The sequence below is a fragment of the Cyprinodon tularosa genome, unplaced genomic scaffold (assembly GCF_016077235.1).
Source record: "Cyprinodon tularosa strain WSP-4 unplaced genomic scaffold, ASM1607723v1 ctg586, whole genome shotgun sequence".
Lineage (NCBI taxonomy): Eukaryota > Metazoa > Chordata > Actinopteri > Cyprinodontiformes > Cyprinodontidae > Cyprinodon > Cyprinodon tularosa.
In genome coordinates, this window is record NW_024039325.1 from 159,042 (window position 1) to 181,211 (window position 22,170).

General features: G+C 45.0%; 1 protein-coding gene across 1 annotated transcript in view; it reads right to left on the reverse strand.

The window, feature by feature from the left end:
• The window catches only part of vps13c (vacuolar protein sorting 13 homolog C), an 84,774-nt gene that overhangs the window by 7,242 nt on the left and 55,362 nt on the right, over nt 1-22,170 (reverse strand). The window contains exons 39-65 of the mRNA XM_038306581.1: nt 21,890-22,023; nt 21,630-21,786; nt 21,449-21,528; nt 21,318-21,377; nt 19,635-19,788; nt 19,436-19,555; nt 19,252-19,355; nt 18,213-18,380; nt 17,822-18,126; nt 17,599-17,746; nt 15,722-15,860; nt 15,514-15,638; nt 15,262-15,431; nt 14,867-15,117; nt 13,981-14,207; nt 13,806-13,898; nt 10,399-10,632; nt 10,178-10,309; nt 8,310-8,399; nt 7,904-8,059; nt 6,241-6,505; nt 6,007-6,167; nt 5,806-5,927; nt 5,426-5,723; nt 3,389-3,778; nt 270-374; nt 39-194 (exon numbers count right to left, since the gene is read on the reverse strand). Coding sequence (XP_038162509.1) covers nt 39-194; nt 270-374; nt 3,389-3,778; nt 5,426-5,723; nt 5,806-5,927; nt 6,007-6,167; nt 6,241-6,505; nt 7,904-8,059; nt 8,310-8,399; nt 10,178-10,309; nt 10,399-10,632; nt 13,806-13,898; nt 13,981-14,207; nt 14,867-15,117; nt 15,262-15,431; nt 15,514-15,638; nt 15,722-15,860; nt 17,599-17,746; nt 17,822-18,126; nt 18,213-18,380; nt 19,252-19,355; nt 19,436-19,555; nt 19,635-19,788; nt 21,318-21,377; nt 21,449-21,528; nt 21,630-21,786; nt 21,890-22,023 — 4,544 coding nt within the window. The remainder of the gene's footprint in view (nt 1-38; nt 195-269; nt 375-3,388; nt 3,779-5,425; nt 5,724-5,805; nt 5,928-6,006; nt 6,168-6,240; nt 6,506-7,903; nt 8,060-8,309; nt 8,400-10,177; nt 10,310-10,398; nt 10,633-13,805; nt 13,899-13,980; nt 14,208-14,866; nt 15,118-15,261; nt 15,432-15,513; nt 15,639-15,721; nt 15,861-17,598; nt 17,747-17,821; nt 18,127-18,212; nt 18,381-19,251; nt 19,356-19,435; nt 19,556-19,634; nt 19,789-21,317; nt 21,378-21,448; nt 21,529-21,629; nt 21,787-21,889; nt 22,024-22,170) is intronic.

The following is a 22,170-nucleotide window of genomic DNA, read 5'->3' on the forward strand; positions in this document are numbered from 1 at the left end:
GATCTGCTGGTAAAACTTCAATAGAAAGGTTAACTTACTTCAGAGGAAGGGATGTAGTGCCACCTGATGGACGTCTGGCTGATCAACTCCCCAACCTCCAGTTCATACGAGGACTTGTTCACCAGGGTGTAGAAAGGACTTAAAGTGACGATCCTGGTCAGGTTGAAGCTACTCATCTGGATGCTAACGCCTACCTGCAGAGAGAACAGGAGAAGGTTGAACAAAGGAACCCGCTGACGTAAAAGACAGCGGAGGATTGAGGAACTTACCAGGAAGTCCATGTTGGTGGCAGGACAGCGGACGCAGCCGTAACTTCCCACTGTGTCCAGGGAGAAACCGTCCGACCAGGAACTGGTGGAGATGCACAGCTGCAGCTGCAAAGCAACAACAGGCAGATTCAAGCTGCAGCTCAGGTTATCGTCTCAGATAGAGCAGCTCGGCTATTCAAGCTTCTACTGCAAAAACTCCTCCTGCTACAGAGGAGCTGCAGCTGATGAGGACCAGTTATTCCATGAATCTGGAAAGAACCTCCTGGATGAATTTCCCTTAAAGGTTTGAGTAAAAACTAAAGAATCTGGAGTTCTTGGATGATGTTTGTTCCAAACATGGATTCTGGTGTTAATCATGTTTCAAATTAACTATAAATTGGAAATTTACTGGAAAATGAACAAACACCGTCCTTGTGTAGCTCAACAGTTGAAAACGATTTACTCAACTTTATCCTCTGGAGGGGGAAACATTTATGGATAAATGATTCCAAACAGCTTTCTAAAACACTTCATAAGTTCAGCGCTACATCTCAAAGATATCTTAGTGTTTTCCTCAAACCTTCTCCTCATTGTACGCTGCTTTTATTCTCTCTTTATTGCACTATGTAGACGATGGTGGACGACCGATGTTCTTTGGAAATCCTGCTGAAATGATGTGTGCTGGCCAAGGCCAAAGTCTGATAAACAGCAAAAAGATGTTTTCTGTTTTTTCCATAATCTCTTGGCGTATAACCTGATAAAATGCAAATCAGCAACTAGGAATCTAGTTTTTGGTAAGATTCATACGTGTTTCTAAGTATAAGGCCGTTTACTGAGCCATGAATAAAGCTACTGCTATACCACAGCAGCTTCCCCATCTGGTTCATTGCAAATGAAACACTAATGTGACATTAAAGAGCGTTATAAATAATATGTGAGGTGAACTAACTAAATGCAGGTATATGTGTGAAGTGTAAATGTAAACACAGCGTTAATAATGACGCAGCTTAATATGTTTGTATGTGTAGGTTTGGAAGCATTTTGGTGCGGGGGAGGGATCGATTTAGCGATATATCATGATTTTTGGCTGCCCAATATAATATTGATCTAATAAAAAGAACCGAAACATTTTTACCTAAAACAGTGATGAAAAAATGGCTCCTCTGCAGGTAGAGACGTGGAGCTTTGAGGCGCAGCAGCAAATCTCTCAGAGTGGAAGACGTGGACTGACCAAGTCACCATGGATACCAAAATAACTAAATGATCAACATCTCCTGATTAACATTCACAGCACTTGCTTTCTTATTTATATATTTCATTTTGATCGGTGGGAAAAATATAGCAATATATAGCGGCATTAGAATATCTTGATATCTTTTTGTGACCCCAGTATTGTGACACGTATCACATCGTAACACCAATACCCCCCCCATGTTGCAGTAGCCCATGTTTACTTCCTGGTTCCTGAGCCAATCATATGAGAGCTTCCAGGGTTACCCAAACAAAGGGCAGCATTTGGCATTTAATGTTGTTTTCATTTTGATATGTTAGATGTCTTTACCATTGAATGCTCCTTTAACATATCAGGGAAACCAGGCCAATATTAAAGGTTAAAGCCCTTAAGGGGTCCAATCACTCAACTCACTGCGGATCCAGACATTTGAATTGAGAAAGCTTCCTGGAGAGGTGGAGAAACGTCTTCAAAGTTTGGAAACCAAGTCCAGGGGATTTTTTTTGAACTTTTACGGAATATCAGAAATATAAATTCCCAGCTGGGAATTGAGCTGAACATAAAATCACAACACAAATTTTCTTTCTGTAAATGTAATACCTTCATTCTGCACCACTGAGCTCTGTGGGATCTGAGTTAGAAACATCCCAACCTTTAACTATCAGTGTGAGAGAAATGCTCTGTTTGAATTCATGGGCTGCGTCCTCAGAAGGCCAGATTTAAAGGTCGATTACGTCATAGCGCGGCGCCGAGGTCTGGTCGGATTCCAAGAGTCCTCGTTATGCGACCTTAAAATGCGTCCTTCTTTTTGCCCAATTTGAAGGACGGGTCCGATGTATCCTCACTATCCTTGGATATCCCAGGATTCATTGCGAGACCAAGCAAGCTGTGATCAGAGGAAAGGTACCTGGCGCCGAACAGTGGTGAAAATTGGAAGTTCAGTTTAATAGAAGTTTGCATAAAGTTTGATTTATCTAAAGGTTTTTATCTGTTGCTGTATAAATGTGTTTGGCTTTAATTTAAGGACAGATTCTAATAGATCTGCAGGGGGGGGGGTTGGCTATAAATCTGATAGGAGTTTAATTTTTAATTGCTGTTTTGCGCAATTTGTAATCAACAACAAAAAAACAACTTTTAGTTGTTGAATATAATAGATATATTTTTATAACATAAGAGAAATAATAGATACTTAAAGAGATATATTTTTTATACATATATTGTTTAGGTTTACTTTTATCTTTCTACCCCTTTTATAGAATAGAATAGAAAATCTCAGCATAAATTAAAAAAAAGAAAGAATTTAGAAGAAAATGGTCACACGAATGTGGACCTTAGAAAAATGTCTAAGAATAACATAATAGGGAAGAGTTAAAAGATAAAACAATAAAATCCTGTAAAGTGTTTTAACAATATAAAACTGGGGAATAAATAACCAATATGCAGCTATGGACATTTTTACAGTAATTTGAAAATAGCAGCAACATCAGAGATGTGCAGAATGACAGCAGCAGGTTATTTAACTGACTAAGGTAGAAATCATTACATTTGATTTTATCTGTTCCTGCTGGTTGGAACATTTATTCCACTCTGGATTAAGTCAGTCTTTGTTCACTTTATAATAAAAAAGAAATAAAAATAAAAAAGAAACAGTTTTGAAAAGTTCAGTATTCATTCTCTTCCTGCTTTGTGTGTCACCTGTCCTGGTTGCTAGGCGACAGAGCGTACGAAGGCTGGATCTGTTTGAATTCACAGCAAAAACTCTTCTCTCTCCTTATTTTCATGAACCTGGAAGGATCCAGTCCAGGTAGGCCGCGTCCTTGGAGGACGCAGCATGAATTCGAACAGAGCCACCATCTAAGATAAAAACACCTCTTCCTGATTAAACTCCGCCCCTCTGACTGACGCTCACCTTGCTTTTGGTGAACAGGTTGGACTTCTTGAAGGAGAAGAGGACGACGTCTCGGTACTCGGCCGGATGCTTGTACATGACGTCCTCGGACCGGTACTGCAGCACTCTGGACGTCTTGTTGATGATCCAGTAGGGGCTGAAGAGCGACAGCAGAAGGCGGCTCTTGGTTTTGGTCACGTGGATGCTCACGTCCACGCTCAGGCTGGCGTCAGTGTCGCAGGTCAGGGACACGGCGAAGAACTCGGGCAGTTCCCGGGTGATCTGAATGTGTCCGTGCCAGCCACGGCCCTGGTACTGGATCAGCGCCAAAGACATGATCTCCCCTGATAAGCGAGCGTTCAGCAGGTCCGATGTGGTTCCTTCCTGAAGCTCGTAGACGTTAGCAGAGTTCTAGAGGGAGACCAAACACAACGCTGGTCAGGTTCTCATCGTTATTTTATTTATAAATGTCTTTAAACTCATTTCAACCCGAGGAAAAAGGTCAGACAAGACAACAGATGGACGGTCGTCTTGTTAAAAACGTCTCCTGCTTCTGGAAACACTTCTTGAACCAAAGCTCTTATAACGTTTCCAAAGGCAAAGGATGAAGTTGGACCTCTGCTGGATCATGTGGACGGTTATGCACAGAAACAGCCGCTAACGTACGCATAGATGAGGAGGCAGCAGTTTTAAAACAGACAAGGACATTTATTATCACAGCCGGCTGGACGCCGCTACCCTGTTAACCTGAAATCCCCCCTCCTCTGTCCCCGCCCCGCCCCGCTCTGCTGCAGACCGCCTGCGCAAAGCAAAGCCTACAGCCGGCGCTGTTCCTCCCGTCTTGCTGCGCTCCGACTTCCTTGGAGCTGGAGGAGAACATGCTCTATATTATCATTAAATTCATGGGATCAAAACATGCGGAAATAAAAGCTTCATTTAATATGAACCATTAAAAAAAATCCCCATCAGGATCCAGCAGATGTTCAGTTTCTGTCTTTTTGCTGTGGATTTTTGTAACAGGAATAACTAGGATCATATAATCTTTACATTAACATCCTATCAACATAATAACAGCTTAGTTAAAACAAAAAGCACAGCTGCATCTATGAATAGAAAATATATTCCTGTTAGCTTTCACTATAACTTTATTAAAGGCCAGATTATTCTTCTGCCCTGAGAGATTATCTTTCATTCATCTAAACATGTAATGACAAAAGATGTATCTTTGGTGTGTCTGCTTCTAGCTCCTCCCTCATGGATAAAACGGTAAAATCTGGGACATTTGCCAGGACAGCTTTAGCTGGGGATAGGCGGTCCAAAATGGGAAACCAGAGACGTCTGGTCACCGTAATTTATATTTACCATCAGCTGCAGCTACTTTTAAAGTATTTAAAACACCAGAATGGTGTTAACAGGCTGGTTTCACATTCAAAGAGAAAAATGAGCAGAAACAGAAACAGGAGAAAATCTACAGGCCCATAAAGCGTGAGCTACGAGTGCAGAGAAGAAGGATGCAGTCAGCCTGGTGGCCCATTGGACGGCCTCTAGGTATTATAGTATAGCTCTAAGGATAGAGAGTAGAACTCTGACTTCAGAGTAAAATAACACTCAGAGGGATGGATGGATGGATGGATGGATGGATGATGTATCTCCACTAGAGACTGACATTTTTTCGGGAATCCCATGGGTCACGGGATTCCCGTGGGATGGGAGTCAGTATTAGTAACGATCACGGGATTGGGACGGTACAGGATTAAACATTAACGGGAGCAGACGGGAGCGGGAGCACACCAATAGTAACTTCCGCTCTGAGTTTTCCACCCGCGCTCAAAAACAACAAGAATGGGAGTGGCGCAGGAGCGGGAGTCATTCTGAATGGGAGCGGGATGGGAGTGGGAGTAATTTCACCAGGAGTGGGACGGGACAGGATTTAGATTTCTACTCTGGCCCGGGATCGGGACGGGACACCATTTTTTTCTGTGGGAGTGGGACGGGACAGGAGTGAAAATCCACTCCCGTGTCAGTCTCTAATCTCCACCCTCCCAGGTGTTCCCGTACCTCCATGATGTAGCTGACTGTGTACGGCAGCAGGTTGCACAGTGCAGCCACAGGATGCAGGTGAATGATGTAGGCGGGGTCCCAGTCCTCCTCGCCATGACTGGAGATGTGCCGCAGGTCGTCGGGGACGGCCAGCGTGCTGACCATGAGCGGCAGCAGGTTGCTGTCGGACGCAGGACACTGCAGGACGGACTGGACCTCGGCGCTGCAGTGGACCTGCTCCTTCCAGGCCATGCAGCTGGAGGACGCGGCGTACAGCCCGTCCAGGCGGCCCGCTGGACGCACAAACAGCTGACACCTGCAAGCAGAGAGCAGCCTGGCACCGTCAGCTGACCAGAATAACAACCCCATCAACCTGGCACCGTGTGGGGTAATCATACCTGTATGCATCCAGATCCATATGGAACTCTTTCTCTGGCTCCGCTGTGCCGATGCTCTGCAGGTCTCTGGATGCTGCGCAGTACTTCAGGATAGAGAAGGGTTCTGAAAAGTGGTTCATGATCTGCAGACACAGACAGTGATGGTGAGCATCGTTCAGACGGTGAGTCTCGGTCCTGACGGGGTGTGTTAGTGCTTCTGACCTGCAGGGGCGAACGGACGGTGATGATCTTGTTGCCTTCGGCGGCGTCGATCTGCAGCAGCACCGACACGGCCTCCTGCAGCATCGGACCTCGAACGTTGTAGAGCCGACGGCCGGGTTTGTCCACAGGGATGCTGCAGATCTCGCTGTATCCGGACGGTACTGCAGGTTCAGAGAGACGGCGTCAGTAAAACTGACTTCTGTGGAAACCGTGGATGACAACAAGGCTTCGTACCGACGGTGAGGTTAAACAGGCAGCTCTCCTGCCTCTCCAGGGCTGACAGCTTCCCCCCCATGGTGGACTCAAATCCGGAGTGCACCAGGTCCATGCTCTGATCCACCGAGAGCTCGTGTAATTTTCCTTGCGCCACAGATCCAAGAGGCCTCAAGGAGGCGCTGTGCTGCACAATAACTGGAATCCCCAGAGCATTTTTAATGGTAAAGGGAGGTTTCTCTTTCAGGGTGTGGTCAAAGGTCAAAGCCGTTCCCTCAGCGAAAGCCTAAAGGGAAACAAATCATTTTAGGAGGCGTTTCCATCATCTAAATGAACCAAAAACTGTTTACTTCTGTATGAAATGACCCTTCATAAAGCAAGATCTGACCAACGATGACAGAGCTGCGTACTTTGAAACAAAATGCTAGGAAACTGGAGAGAAAATGGCGCTCCCCACAGGCCTACGGGAATCCTTCCTAGTCTGGAAAAATAGTTTACTGCTGTATAAGAGGACCCTTTGTAAAGCAAGAGCAGCATACTTCTCCTCATTAATAGAGGAGAATAAGAATAATCCTAGATTTCTCTTTAATCCAGTTGCCAAACCCACCCAGAGCCATAGCTCTGTTGAACCATCCATTCACTCTTAGCAGTAATGATTTTATGGGATTCTTTATTCATAAAATTGAGTCTGATAAAAATAAGGTCATTAGCACTCCTCTGACGATAATTGTTTTTTTCCTGGAAGGTGAAGCAGCATCTGAGGTAACTATAGAATCTGAACCAGGTTAAGACTATTTTCATCCAGTTGGACTTTCAGAGTTAGCAAAACTATCATCTTCATCTAAGCCTTCAACTTAGATCCAGTTCCAACAAAGTCATTTAAGAGTTAGAGTGGCTCAGGTTATCCTGAGCTATCTCTATAGTTCTGCTGCTATAGGCTTAGACTGCTGGAGGACATAGGGACCCCTTTTTCATCATTCTGCTTCATTCTATCTCTATTCTCCCACTCTGCAGAATCTGTTAGTTCAATCTCTAACGTTCTGCTCTCTCTGCTTTTTCTCATAGTAGCTTCATCTGGTCTGTTCCTGTTTGGCTGTGACTCCATCCTGGAGAGAAATATCAGCTGTGCTGCTGCCATCAACACCTTTGTTTCTAGATGTTGGAGCTTGGCCTGTTTTCCAGTGTAGTCCTGTTTCTCTGACTGTGACTAACTGCATGTGCTCTCTTCATCCTCTGACATGGGAGCTGGCTCGGAGCTCGTCTGCCTGGCTGTGTGTTTCCTGGACGGGGCCGCCTGTGGAGCTGGTTGACAGTTGCCTTTTGTATCTATGCTTTTTTTTTTATGTCTGCTTCTGTCTCCTTGAACCCCAGTGGGCCTCAGCAGATGGCCGCTCACACTGAGCCTTGTTCTGCTGGAGGTTTCTTCCTGTTCAAAGGGAGTTTTTCCTCTCCACTGTCGCTACAAGCATGCTTAGTGTGAGGGATTGCTGAAGAGTCAATGAGTCGATGCAATCAGCTGGTTTTCCTTAGATAGAAAACTTTGAATCAAACTAATTGGATGATCTGGTGAACTGGAAAGTGACCTGAGATGACATGATGTGAATTGGAGCTATAGAAATAAACTGAATGAATTGAAAACTCTGCTGCATGAAACCGCCGTTCTGAAAGGGACCAAGTCTCGTACCTCTGCCAGCTTCTGGAAGACATTCAGGCTGCACTTGGAGACCGTGACATTCAGGGTGTCTTTGGAGCAGATGTTGATGGCAGTGCGAGGTTCAGGAATAAACATGAAGTCGTCTCCATGCACAGGACTCCGATCCATAACTGGATTATTTTTAATCTGCATGAAAAAAGCAAAACTCACTTGATCCAGTCGCATTCTTGAGTCAGAGGTATGAGCTGTACAGAGATGATGTTCTGCGTCAGCCAGACTGACCGATGATCATGGATAAATCAGTGTTCTGTAAACCTTCTCCTCATAACAACAATTAGATGCTCTGCCAGGAGGCATAATGCTGACTTTGATATAAACGGTTATTTTTGTTACAGGACAGTGAAGGCAGTAGATAACCTGGCAGAAACAGCTTTACCTCCAGCTCCAGGTTCCACCGGCGCCGGCCGCTGTCTACTCGTTCTATTAGAGGTTCCCAAACTGCATGGACCTCATTGAAATAGTTAACCTGGAAACACAAACACACCGTCATCATGCAAGAACACAACCTAATTAATAAAGTTATTGTTTTAAAGAATGACTGAAGTCTTCTTGTAGAAACCAGAGTTCTGGCGATTGCGTGTCCCTCATAAGCTAACGAAACCAGGTGAATCAAGTTAGCTAGAGTGAGCTACGTCAATAGTACATTAGTCTCTTATTCTACTGATTTGTGTTTGGTTATTCACTTATTTTATGCTTGTGGATTTCTGTTTTATTTTATTTGCTCCTTTTTTTGAGATAAAGTCATTACCTGTCAGAATCTGAGCAGATGTTCACTTGGTTTGAGATTCATGGACAGTTTCTCCTGTATTTATATTTTTTTCTTATAATTTTGCAATAAACAAATTAAAAGCAAAGATAAAACAAAAAAATGACAATAAATTACAAATAGAAACTGAAAAGTGAGTTGCCTGAATTAGGTATACAACAAAAATGATCTAAACACATTTGTTCTCTTAGCAAAGTAGCTAATTATTATTTAATTAATGTAGCCAAGTACGTTTTTTATAATTGGCGACATAAGTAATTAATTTAGATCCTTTTTCAGGATGCATTTCTGGTTGCACATGAGCAAATGAACCAATGGTACGGATCAGGTAGTGACAGTGACAAGTATTACTGTGGCTACATGAGCTATGCTAACAAAACACACTGGTTCAGATTAGCTGGTGTAGCATAAGTTAGCATCCCTATAGCTACGATAACAAATCCCAATGGCTTCGGTTAGCTAAGGTAGCCAAAGATAGCATCACTTATATCACTGTAGCTACATTAGCTATGCTAACAAAACACACTTTTTCAGATTAGCTTGTGTAGCAACAATTAGCATCCCTATAGCTACGATAACAAATCCCACTGGCTCAGTTTAGCTATTGTAGGCAAAGATAGCATCACTTATATCACTGTAGCTACATTAGCTATGCTAACAAAACACACTGGTTCGGATTAGCTGGTGTAGCAACAGTTAGCATCCCTATAGCTATGATAACAAATCCCACTGGCTTTGGTTAGCTAAGGTAGCCAAAGATAGCATCACTTCTAACACTGTAGCGACAATAGCTATGCTAACAAAACACACTGGTTCAGATTAGCTGGTGTAGCATAAGTTAGCATCCCTATAGCTACGATATCAAATCCCAATGGCTTCGGTTAGCTAAGGTAGCCAAAGATAGCATCACTTATATCACTGTAGCTACATTAGCTATGCTAACAAAACACACTTTTTCAGATTAGCTTGTGTAGCAACAGTTAGCATCCCTATAGCTACGATAACAAATCCCACTGGCTCAGGTTAGCTACTGTAGCCAAACATAGCAACACTGCAGCCACATTAGCTAACCTAACCAAATCCTCTGGTTCAGGAATCACCAATATTTCCCACAGCATTACTAAACTATTATTTACTTTCTTTGTAAAATAATAAGTTTAATTATAATTTCAATGTAAACTTTCACACCTTCAGGGATCTTCTTAAGACTTTGAGTAATGCTAAGGTGAGCGGCTAACTGCCCTCCAACTATTGAAGCTAATATGCGTCGCCATTGCTCTTTGAAATGCTTCCCATTCTTGCCAAAGGGGTTGTCAGAACTCCATGGCTCTGTTTTTGATGTGTTTTAGGCATATTTTATCACCATGGTAACTCAGGTTTCCCTTTGAGTTAATAGGACAAATTTGAAGGACTCAGATTTTGATTAAAAAATAGAAGCTCAGCCTTAGATGTCCTGCACGTCTGAAGCTCAGCCTCACCTCCAGCGTCATGTCTGCCGTCAGATGCAGCAGAGACGACCAGTTCTTGGCTACTCCGTTAAGGGAAGACTCCGCCAGCAGCAGAGGGACCGTCCGATGACCCAGACCAGACTCCAGCGTCATCTGGACCGACTGGGGGACCAAAATAGATCATGAAGAAGAGCGGATCTCCACCTGAGGGAAGCTTAAGGAACATCCTTCAGCTTGGCGGGGTTCTCTACCTTGACCTGAGCTTTGAAGGTTTCTCCATCCTTACTGCCATCAGACTCTGCGTAGTTCTCTGTGATCTCAGTGGCCTGGTCCACACCCAGGAACCAGAAGTTACAGTTGTAGATATCCATGATGGACCACAGGTTGCTGACATCAGCCTTTTGCTCCTGACTCTGCTCGGCCTGCGTCTTCGCAGCAATCCCGGCCGTTATGGTCATCACCGTGTTCAGGATGACAGGAGAGATCTGCGGGTACAACACAAAACCACCAGGGTTTAAACTAAACTCCCTGTTTCAATGAGAATCTGAACTTTGACTAGACCACTGCCACCTCTCCATTCTTGAGGGCAGACCAGCAGCTGTGTTTGGACACATTGATCATGTCCACTTGTTTCAATTCTCAGCAACTTTATTGCTTCTGTGGAGTTGAGGAGTGTGGAATGATATTTTTCCTTGGCCTGTTTGTTAGATTAAATTTTAAAGTCTGCCTTTTCTCGCTTCCTGAATAGGAGTGATTACTTGATTACTTGATGTAGGGAAAGGAAGGAGGTTTGAAAGGAAGTTTCCCCCCTAGGTTAGATAAAGGGAAAATGGATAAAACATGTCCTTATTGTGTTCAAGATTCACGTCCTGTTTTTGGTGTGAACGGAAAACAGATGTCTGAAATGTTTATCTGAGCAAATTTATGTCCTTTGATGAACTAAAGTGTTTCTGTTGGGAAGATTCAATGTTCGTTTGTGTGAGGTGTGGAGTCTTTATATGTGGGTAACTGAACGCCTCAGAATTACACTCAGAGCTGTATTCAGCTGTCTTGTGTCATTCTCCTCTGCAGAGTAAAATAAAACCTTTTCTTCCTTGAATATCAACTCTCAGTGCTCATTTTTACTCCCCAGGAGGAAGCAGATGCTCTTGCAAGAGGAGGTTCAAATATATTTAATGTCCTCAGATGGAGAGATAGAGCTCTGACTGGGCAACGCTCACTACATATATTTATACAGCAACTCCCAACACACACTCTCCCTTGGAACTATCCCATCCCTACATAAAGAACTTTCTCTCACACAAACATACAGAACATACTCCTGCATACAGACTGGTACTAGACTTCTAAACAATCCCCCCTATTTATGCAGAGGAAAGGCAAACTCAAAATATTTAATCTCACAAATAGGCAAAGGAAAAACATGCTTCCACACTTCCCACCAAATTAAATCTTTGTTTAGCTTTTCTACAACCTGCTGGTGAGTATTTTTGGTCATCCAGGACATGGTGACCCAAGCATAGGTTCATTTATTATTCAGTTAAACTACTAGGACATTTTCCCCAAGTCTGTGGATCTTAGAGCAGCCCTGGTCCCCAGATGCCCCACATGTTCTCTGATCATCTTCTCAGGAACTAATGATGCAGGCCTTCCTCCGCAGCCATCAACGAGAGAAGGAACCCCGTTATTTAGGCCGGCTGTGTAAAGGTACCAAAACATCCAACCAATTTACACCAGGTCTAGAATCTGCTGTGAAGCCCAGAGGAACATGCCGGATCGCACAAGAAAACACGACAAAACGCTTATTTATTAATCTTCTTCCCTTTGTACAGAGAAGCTTGACTTGTTGCTTATTTTGGTTTCTTTCTACATTAATGAATGCAGCAAACGATGTTTTAAACTGCTAACGTACAGACAGATATAGAAGTATTCTGGTAAACCTATGAGTCCAGCTCACTGTCAGGTTTCTTCATAAGTCATGGGTCTCCAGGGCATCTCTTTTCTCATTGGTTTGAAGTGACTGCTGTTAATTTATTTACCTCAATTTTTTCATTAAATAAGTGGATTTGACCTTGATTTAAGGAGGTAAGTCAGACAGCTTGTCAATGGAACAAGATTTCCATTTAAAATCCGAAAAAACCCAGATCCATTATATAATTCTAAGTGGATGATGAACTTTAATGATTTCCCACTGAAGAAATTTACCTCTTCATTTAACCCCTCCCCTTGGGGAGAAGTGGGCGGCAATTGTGCAACGCCCGGGGAGAAGGATGGTCTTAAGGGTCTTGCTCAGGGACCCAGATTGCAGGCTGTGGGGATCACACTGGGTACTTGCAGCCTTCTCAGAGCACAAGTGCAATGCTCTAACCAGTAGGCCGACACTTCCCCAAATGAAGAGCAAACACACAGATTTTAAAAAGTTTAAACTTTTCTTAGATTTGTTTTTTCAGAGCTGTGATCTGCTAATTAGAATGAAAACATGGAATTAATCTAAATGACACTGTGTTCTCTGCTCTGCCCAACGCTGCACCAGGTGCTTTCACCCTTTGCCACAGCCGTTTGGATCCTGTATGAATTCTCTTAAAATTGTAGCGAAGTCATATTTAAATGTCAAATCATTCTTAAACATGTATATAAATGTACTCTTTATCAAACAATATTGTCCCAAAAGTTAGAAAATTTCTATTTAAAAAAAGAATCCTGTCTTAAAATGTTTTTTTTTTCCGTTATCTCCTGCAGGCCAGTTAGTTCTACGTCAGCCTGAACACCTAAATTCAGCCAATCATATATCAACGGTCATCTGTCAATCAAATGTTTTCGGTCATAGCATCTTGATTCATATGTCGCAGCTAATATACGCAACGGTTGAAACCAGAATCCTTTCCTTTCCCATTGAGTTGCGTCCCAGTGTTCACGGGGATGGACGTCTGTGTCTTCGGCAGGCGTAGAGCTAACAGAACTGGCAGCGTTGCGAGGCAAGGGCTCAAACATGTACGGCTGGAAGCCTTCTACACCAAACCAAGCTTCTGCCGCCCTGGCGTCCTCTTCCACAACATCTTCGTCCCCGCTTTCCTCCTCTAAATAAAAAATGGATGACGGAGGAGACTCATCCACGACCTCCGACACTAAACTCTCCTCCTCTTGCATGTTTCCTCTGTCCATAGCGTTCCTTGACAGCGTCGTTTCTAAGGCACCAATTTAGTGCTACTTGGTCCCAATGGAATTTCCCATTGGGAACCTGCTAGCACTAAGTTGCTAACTGGTTAGCAAGATGCTTCCCACAAACCGGCCACAACCAAACCTGCTTGCGAACTTTCAGCCACAACAATCCCGCCCTCTTGATAATGGACCAATCACATTCACTTTATTCACTGGTGTAAAGTCGGGCGCCACTCGGGAGAATTTGGAAATGCGACGGTTGGAACGGCCGCTTCCGACTTTAATGGCTGCTTATTGGCTGCAAAGCTCCCCGCTAAGCAGACCAAACCAGACCAAACCAGACAGGACGCAGTGTTAGAACCAGGGACACATGGAGCTCAGAGAATTTGGTTTTAATGGGTTCTGTAGAAACTGGACCTAAAGGCTCTGTGCACATCAGGATGTTCTGATCAACATTTTCTGTTCTCAACAAGTGACTGCCCCACCCCCACCAACATACTTTGATGATGACCTCCTCCACTGTCACAGAGCCACTCAGTGGTTGGTTGGGACTGGTTTTGGTTTCCATGGAGACAGAGCAGGGTTTCAGCACCTATCATAAGGAGACAGAAGAGAATGGGTCGGCAGGAACGATGCGACCAGCCTTCGTTCAGCTCCACCGGATCAGAACTTACGGTGGTCACAGACTTGTCCTCCTTGTTCTGAATGAATGGGCAGGCCAGCACCTTCAGGTCCCGCAGGTTGGCCCTCATGTTCTGGGTGCCGTCCTCCTCGGCCACCAGGTTGAAGTCGCCCTGAAATGAGGCCACCAATGCCGGAGCGTCGGCCTTCATCAGGTTGGCCACAAACACCACCTCTGGGTCCACGATCACCGCCCGCAGACGGGTCCTCACAGCGGACGCTGCAGAGATAGAACCACGCAGAACATGAACCCAGAGCCTCTGCTGCTGCCAACAGGCCCAGTAAGGTCTGCTAGTGGTTGGACTGGTTTAAGATCAGATCAATAATTGAGTTTTTCTCTGTTCCATCATTCATTCAATCAGAGATATGAATCCATTTATATCTACAATACATGAATGGATCTGTAGTGATGGTGAGATTAGGTTCTGTTAAGCTGTTCTCACATCTTGGCTGATTTATCCAGCGTCTGCCTGACGTCCCAGAATCTCCTAAACTCTGGCATACGCTGAACTTTCTATGGAGTCTTTCTATTCTGAGCGTCTACATACAGTATTCATAACAAGTCCAGAACTTCTGTACAATGACAGCCTAACTTCTGCATAATGCACGGCAAATGATGCACAGTGTCCTGAGGGGGGCAGCGATGCGCCCAGAGGCGCCCTAAAAAGATGTGTTGCATAGATGTTCCCAGCTGCTTCAGCACAGCTGATTTTAATTAATAGCCGATTACCAGGCTTTTGCTGAACTGTAATCATCCTAACCAGCTGTGCTAAAGCAGGGAGACATCTAAATCCTGCAAGATGGCGGCCCTAGAGGGCCGACTCTGGGAATGACTGGACAAAGTGAAGCTAATTCCGTGTTTTTCGCTCCTGGTCTTACCAGGCCTGCGTTCAGCTCGTGGTTCCGCTGTCTGTTTCAGAGGCAGCTTGTCGCTTGCTGCAGCAGGTGGGGCTGAAGCTGGACTCTGGGGCACAGCTTGAATGAAGAAATCTGCTACTGCCATCAGGAACTCTGTGCTGGCACACAGATACAGCTTCTGCAGGATGGCCACCAAGTCTCTCTCTGCAGGAGCCTGTCGGAAGGTGACGTCGATCATGGCCTGCTGGCCGTCCTCCTTCTGCCCAACCATCCTGCAGGTAGAGGACAGACGAGCAGCGCTGAGAATGCTTTATGGTTTAGTGCAGGAACACATGCTGACGGTCAGAAAAAGTAGCGACTGCGTTGGAGCAACTGGACGAAGGCCGGCGGCCATGTCCGTTCTCTGTGCTGCTTACCGTGAGGTCACCCGATCCACTCCGCTCCTCAGGTCGTCCAGCGTACAGGCAGTCAGGACGGTGTTCACCTCCATGGAGCCGTTGTTCAGGATCTTCCCTGAAGCCTTCATCAGACGCAGAGCCAACTCCCCCAGTCTGAGGTCCTGGTGGTGCTGAAGGTCTGCTGGCTGCTGAAAGGAGGAACCATAGTGAGTCTGGCTGGACTGGAACCGTTAGAGGCTCCTCCTCTGGTCCCGGCTGGTGATGACGGACCTGTTTTGGGTTGTTGTGGAACAGAACCAGCTCCAGAGACTCGATGTTGAAGTGAAATCTCAGCATCTCCACAGCTTCATCATCCCCATCTTCACCCAGGCGCCCAGCTGGCCTCTCAGCCTCACCTGGAACAGAACCAGAAGCGTCAGATATAAGCTGAGCCGCTCCAACCGGGCCGGTTTCCAGGGTTCCTCTGAGTCTGTCGGACCTGTCGGGGCTCCTTTGGGGGCCTGAACCCGCAGGCTGACCTCCTGCTGGGGGGCGGAGGGATCCAGGGTGTTGGCTTCTCCCAGGTTTTCTGTCACGATCCGCAGCATGACTCGCAGGTCGTCCTGACTGAGCTCCAGCTGAACACAGAGACTGGGTCAGAACCGAGTACAGAACCTGAATCTGAGCAGCCTTCTGACCTACAGAGCTAAAACAGAACAGCTAGGGGGTGTTTAGAAACTACAGGCCAACTGGGAGCAGTTTCACTCTACAGAGCAGGAAACGGTACCTGTAGATTTTCACCAGTGGACTGGATTTAGGGAGAGAAAGGTTACAGACATCAACAGACGGACCGAGGACTTTAGACTCAGCTTAACAACAACATTAATACTCATACAGGCAGTTTTATTTAAAAAAACAGAGACAGAAAGCTGCGCTTCACACAGTCCAGGTGTTCTCAATACCCGTTTATCCCTTTAGTTTATCCTTTTGGTGTTGTAGAAAAAAAACTTTAAACTACCTTGACGGGCTGGTTTCCCTTTAGTCATCTACAAAACAAAACTACTTAATGACTTGGTTTTTGGTGTTTTTGAAGCGTATCAATCTGACCTTAAATCGTTTTTTTGTACATGATTAAAGGGATTCACGCCCGTTGAGGTAGTCACGCCATTCAAACAAAACTAAAAGGATAAAGGCAAATCTGGCGTCTTGCGCGTGCATATTGACTATAGGAATGCTAATCTGACAGAACGTCGGCCTCATCTCTGTGCCCATGGCTTATTTTTATGGGCCTGTAGGTTCTCTGCCAATCCGCTTAGAGTCTATAATAGAGTCTATAGTAGAGTCTATAGTAGAATCTATAGTAGAGTCTATAGCAGGGTCTATAGTAGAATCTATAGTAGAGTCTAAAGTAGAGTCTATAGTAGAGTCTAAAGTAGAGTCTATAGTAGAGTCTATAGTAGAATCTATAGTAGAGTCTAAAGTAGAGTCTATAGCAGAGTCTATAGTAGAGTATATAGCAGAGTCTAAAGTAGAGTCTATAGTAGAGTCTTGGCTCCGTGGTTTAATTGAATTGTTCTGCTCCAGGGTCAGTTGTCGGTGGATTGTTTCCCATGCGGAGCAGTCTAAAAGCACTTTTCTGCTCACTTCCTGTCTGTGTGGCAATAACCATCACCTTATGTAGGTGGAGATGGCTGATCCTAGCATCAGCCAACTCCACCTACATAAGATGGTGTCTCTCTCCCATTAAATGTTGAACATCTGGAAATTGTACTATTTTGAAAGTGCAGTTAAGCCTGGTTTTTACTTAACACGTCCACCAAGTTCACAGAGCCAAGTAAAATAATTTAGAACCCACTTTTACATACTGCACAACCTGGACATGATTGAACTAGGCAGACAGCTTGAAAACATGTTGGAAATTCCTTTTTCTACATGTGTGGCGTTGAAGCCTGCGCCACATGGAGTCAGCCAGAATGTCAGGTACAGGTAGAGACCCCATACGGAGTATAAACGCTGCAGACGGTGCGTCTCATTTGCACCTGTCAAGCATCACTGAGCCTTTATGCTGGTGGATCATTCAACCCGTGTCCTGTTACATGACCCCTGGTCTGCCTGCTTTAATAAGAAAACTGCAAAAATAAATAAATGTAACTTTCGTAAGATCATCTCCAGACCTCTATCCCTCTTCCTAAGAGGAGAAGATCCTAGAGAGCTGTCAAACACAGTGATGGGGGAGTGATGATGTGGGCTTACCTGGCAGCCCGTTGATGAGATATGATGGGGGAGAACCAGAAAATTATGAAACATTTCCCCCCACCTTGATCAGGACGATCACAGACCACCTTCGTGTTTTCATCATCGTTGTGATGCTTTTACCTTCATGGGCTTCAGGTCTCCGTTGACCTCTACGGCGGCCATCTTCCTGTACCAGCCAGCTGAGAGGTTCCTCCGGATGTTCAGCAGCAGGTTCACTGGCTTCAGCAGCTCAATGTTGGGTTTCTCCGATTCCGAGTCGGACCAGGTCCTGAAGGAGATCACAGATTGATGCCAGTCGGGCTACAACCGTTTTCTAGGGCAATATGTGGAAATCTGTGCTGACCTGGACAGCTTCAGCTCCGATAGCTGCACATCCATGCTGTCCACCACGGCCGGCAGCGAACATCCTGCAACCGTCACCAGAGAGAAGCTGTTCTCCACCGTGATGAGACCCAAATCCACCACAATGGCATTATTGGAAGTGGAGGACTGAGGGATGATGATGAGGGGGGCCTTGACCCTGACAGCCATGGACAGACGGAAGCTCTTCTGGGCAAGGTCTCTGACGCTGGACGCTGCTTTCTCTGCAGCCTGAGCCGTGGCGGAGCTCAGAGCTTCTTTAGCCGTCTGGAAGTTATTGCTGAAGTTCTGATCAATCAAAAGAGGAACAATTAAGACTGATATTTCTGGGTGAAAGGGAAACCGGGAGAACGTCATGGCGGCGTCGGACTCACCAGCAGAGACATGAAGAACTTGTGCAGGTAGACCACCTGGATACAGCCCACCGACAGCTTCACCCTGCCATCGGTCCTAGACGTGTCGGTGTAGCCAGGTCCTTCTGTGGCGTTCGGGGTCAGACTCATGCTGAAGCTGAACACCTCGTCTCCAACTATAGAAATGGCCTGAAAAACAGGTCAGAGCCGACAAAGACGTGAAAACAGAGATCAGGGAAGAACTGAAGGCCCAAAATCTGTCACAGTCTTGGTTTTCCATTTGTTGTCCTCTGCTGCCCTCTTGTGTCCTCTTTCCCTAGCTCTGTTTTCTGTTCTGCCCTCACCTGTTTCCAATCCCCTCGTTAGCCCTCTCTTTGTCTCTGTCCCCTTTAAAAGCCCTCCCTCTTCAGTTTCTGTTTGCTGGATCCTCGTCTAACGTCTGTCTGCTTTCCTCGTCTCTCCCTGGCTCCTAGAGTTTGGTTTCCCCCTGATGTCTCCTTGGTTCTGGTTCGTTGTTATTTTTGTTGGATCTTTGATTCCTGCCTCCGTACCTGTAAACTTCATTAAACACACCTAAATTCACCTCTGCCAACTTGCCTCTGCTTTTGGGTCCTCAATCCAACACCAAATCCTGACAAAATCGATTCTACAGGGTTCTGACTCAGGGGGTCTGAAGACAAAAATCCTTTGCCAAGTGTGGCTTTTTTTGGTGAGAATCCCCCCCCCCCTTGATTTTCCAAAACTACTATATTCATTTTGAACGATAATGCCGAACCTGACAGAGAGGCAAAAAAAGCAAATTAGTGGAAAGGAAAGAAACAGAGAAAAAAGGCAACAAAACCATAAAACCAGCTAGTATGTCTAAAAAAAAAAAGATGGATAACCTATAGGAGCTCCTGCAGAAGGGAACAAGGAAAACAAAAGAACGAACAGCAACAAGAGCAACAGCAACAACCCTTACAGGAATATTTCTGAAAAGCACCCAAATTAATAACATCATCCTTTAACTGAAAGCTGAACTCTCATACATGTGACGACACGCTGTACTAAATGTACTCGCCTCCTTATGGATGCCTTTGGGATCCACGTCCAGGACGATGACGTCTTCCAGGCGGGCCGAGATGTGAGTCTGAGCTCCTTGCATCAGGAAGGAGCTGTTCAAACCTGAGGAGCAGATTAAAGCTCAGAGATCCTGCCTGACATGAAGCCGAGTCACAACCAGAAGCCGAGATCCGATTCCACACCTTTAACTTTGATGTCAGCCATGCTGCAGGTCTGGTCACACACCAGGATGTTGAAGGCTCCCAGAGTCATCGTCGCTTTCAAATCTACGATCTCAGAGTCTACAGGTGAGACCAGAGCGCCTGAAAGAGACACGGCAGGCAGAGGTTAGCTCTGACATCACCGTGTCGCGCTGATTCTGTCTGCAGGAGAGATACTGACTGGGCTTCACAGACGGCGTTTTCTCCTCCGTCTTCAGCTGGATGTCTTTCTCTGCAGGCGCCGCGCTGCCAGATGATAGTGATGATGACAGGAAGTTAACTGCAGACAGAAGAGCCTGAGTGTGGAGCGTGACGTCCAGGGAACTGAAGGTGACCTGCAGAGACAAACTCTGACTGAGCTCTGATCGTCATAAGACATAAAGAGGAGAACCAGCAGCTAGTGCTGGACAGGAGAACCTTAGATCCTCATCAAGATATTTATCCAGTATCCAAGCACTGAGATCTTAGCAATGGATTAATATGTGGTGGAATAGTAGCAACCAAGGATGTTCAACTCAGTAAGCAAAGTTATCTAATTCACATAAACTTAGTTTAATGAGGCGATCAGTGAATGGCCATTCATCAACTTAAACCGTCCGGTCAAACACAGACCTACTGATTCAGCCTCTGATCTTTATGTTCTGGTCGGTTAACAGCTGCAGTAGCTAGCATTAGCCCTGCTGATACCATAACTTTCAGGTGATACCTTTGCTTTGAAGTCCTACAGGAACTTTAGGAGCGTCACTGCGACGTTTGACCAGTTTTTGCTCTAAATTGTTGAGACTTTTTTTGACCTGAACCTGAGAAATGTGACGCAGAGAAGAAGCTATTCTCCAGATCTATCATAGAGCTACTAGGATCTGGCAACGCCTGAGCTCCGTCTGTGACTTCAAACTACTATAAGCATAGTATAGATGTTGGAGCTTGGCCTGTTTTCCAGTGTAGTCCTGTTTCTCTGACTGTGACTAACTGGATGTGCTCTCTTCATCCTCTGACATGGGAGCTGGCTCGGAGCTCGTCTGCCTGGCTGTGTGTTTCCTTTTTTTTTTTTTAGAATATGCAATATTTACGCAAATATAAAAATTTACAAAAGGAACCCTCTGTCGGAAAAATACTAAAGAATAAAAAAGTAAGAAAAAGGAAGTATTTTCTATCCTGAAGTTATTCAGAGGATGTGATGAATGAAAAGTCAACGGCTTTACGCAAAATGTTTGTATCATAATGAATAATTACATGCTAGCAATTAGCGCGATAAATGTGGAAGAATTGGAACTTTTCCCTGAGGGCAACCAGAACCAGAACCACCAGTTTAAAAGCTCTGCTAACAGTGGAAAGCCTCCATCCACTGATCGCTGGATTAAACTAAAGCGAGGTAATCACAGCTGGCGTCTACTTCAATAAAACACGGCGGTAAATAATCCTGACAGCATGTCAGAGCAACGTAGCCGCCTATTGATAAGTGTTTATTCTTCTATTTATTAATTCAGTAACCCATTTGCTTCCTGTTTACTTATATCTAATAAATACATTTTATAATGGGTAAGAAAACATGTGTTTGTTTATTTAGTCAGTATTTAATACAGATGACACCAAAAATAGGTAAAATATAGTGAAATTATATATTTTTTAATTCAGCATATTGTTAAATAATATTTCGCCTTTTATGTTATGGAAAGATCCTATTTATATGAGAGAAAACTCACAGATTTTAATCGATTGATTGGATCAATTAAGTTTAGATTAATTTATTCATTGATAATTGAATCACTCGTTTCCTCCACTATGATCTCTGCAGGAACCCTGATGGTTTCCTCTGCAGATGAACAAACATGGCTGAAGGTCTGAGAAGGTTTGATGGACTCACATGGATCATCTGCTCAGTGTTCTGGTAGATGGAGCAGAACTCGGGTCCGCAGCGGTCAGCCTAAAGAAACATGGACGGTTTAATCAAGTCCTCCTCAGCAGGAATCACCCGATACGCTAAATTCTCCTCACCTTCCTGAACTCCACTTTGAGGAGCTCGGCTCCAGCCTCAGCCGAGGAGCTGATGAGACACAGCGGATCACCAACAGAGTCTGAAACCAAAAGATTAATAAAACAACAATCCTTTGAAGCTTCTCTGCACCAGCATAAATACCAGTGAAACCACAGAAACCAGCTCCGTGTGCGGCTTGACCTTTAAACTCCAGACTCTTCATGGAGACCTGTCTGATGTAGGTGGTGGCGCTCAAGTCGTACTTCCGAACTTTGGCGTCGATTCCCAGCTGATCCAGCTGGAAGACCAGGAAAGGTGCTTCTTCCAGCTTGATGCGCTTCTTGAGGGACAACAGCACCTGAAGCAGGAACCAGAACATTGGAGGAAAGATCTGGATGCAAGCAAACGACCGCCGGAAGCGAAGGTCGCTAAAGAAAGAGGACAAAATAAAATCCCTTCACCTGTTTGACTTCAAAGCCAAGCAGAACTTTAACCACATCCTTCTCAGACAGTTCTTGGTGGGTTGAGGCCATCATCCCATTAGATTCTGGATGGACCAGTGCCTCCTTTGGTCGCTCGCTAAGCTCCGCCTTCTCTGTGGAGGTAAACACATGCTTTACCTCAGGCTGGTTCTCATTATCCTTTAAACTAATCTGATGGTTCTGATTGAAGAAAAACTGCTTCAGACGGAGGAACTTTAGGTCTGAGGCGCAGCTTGCTGAGACATAAAGGACGGGGACAG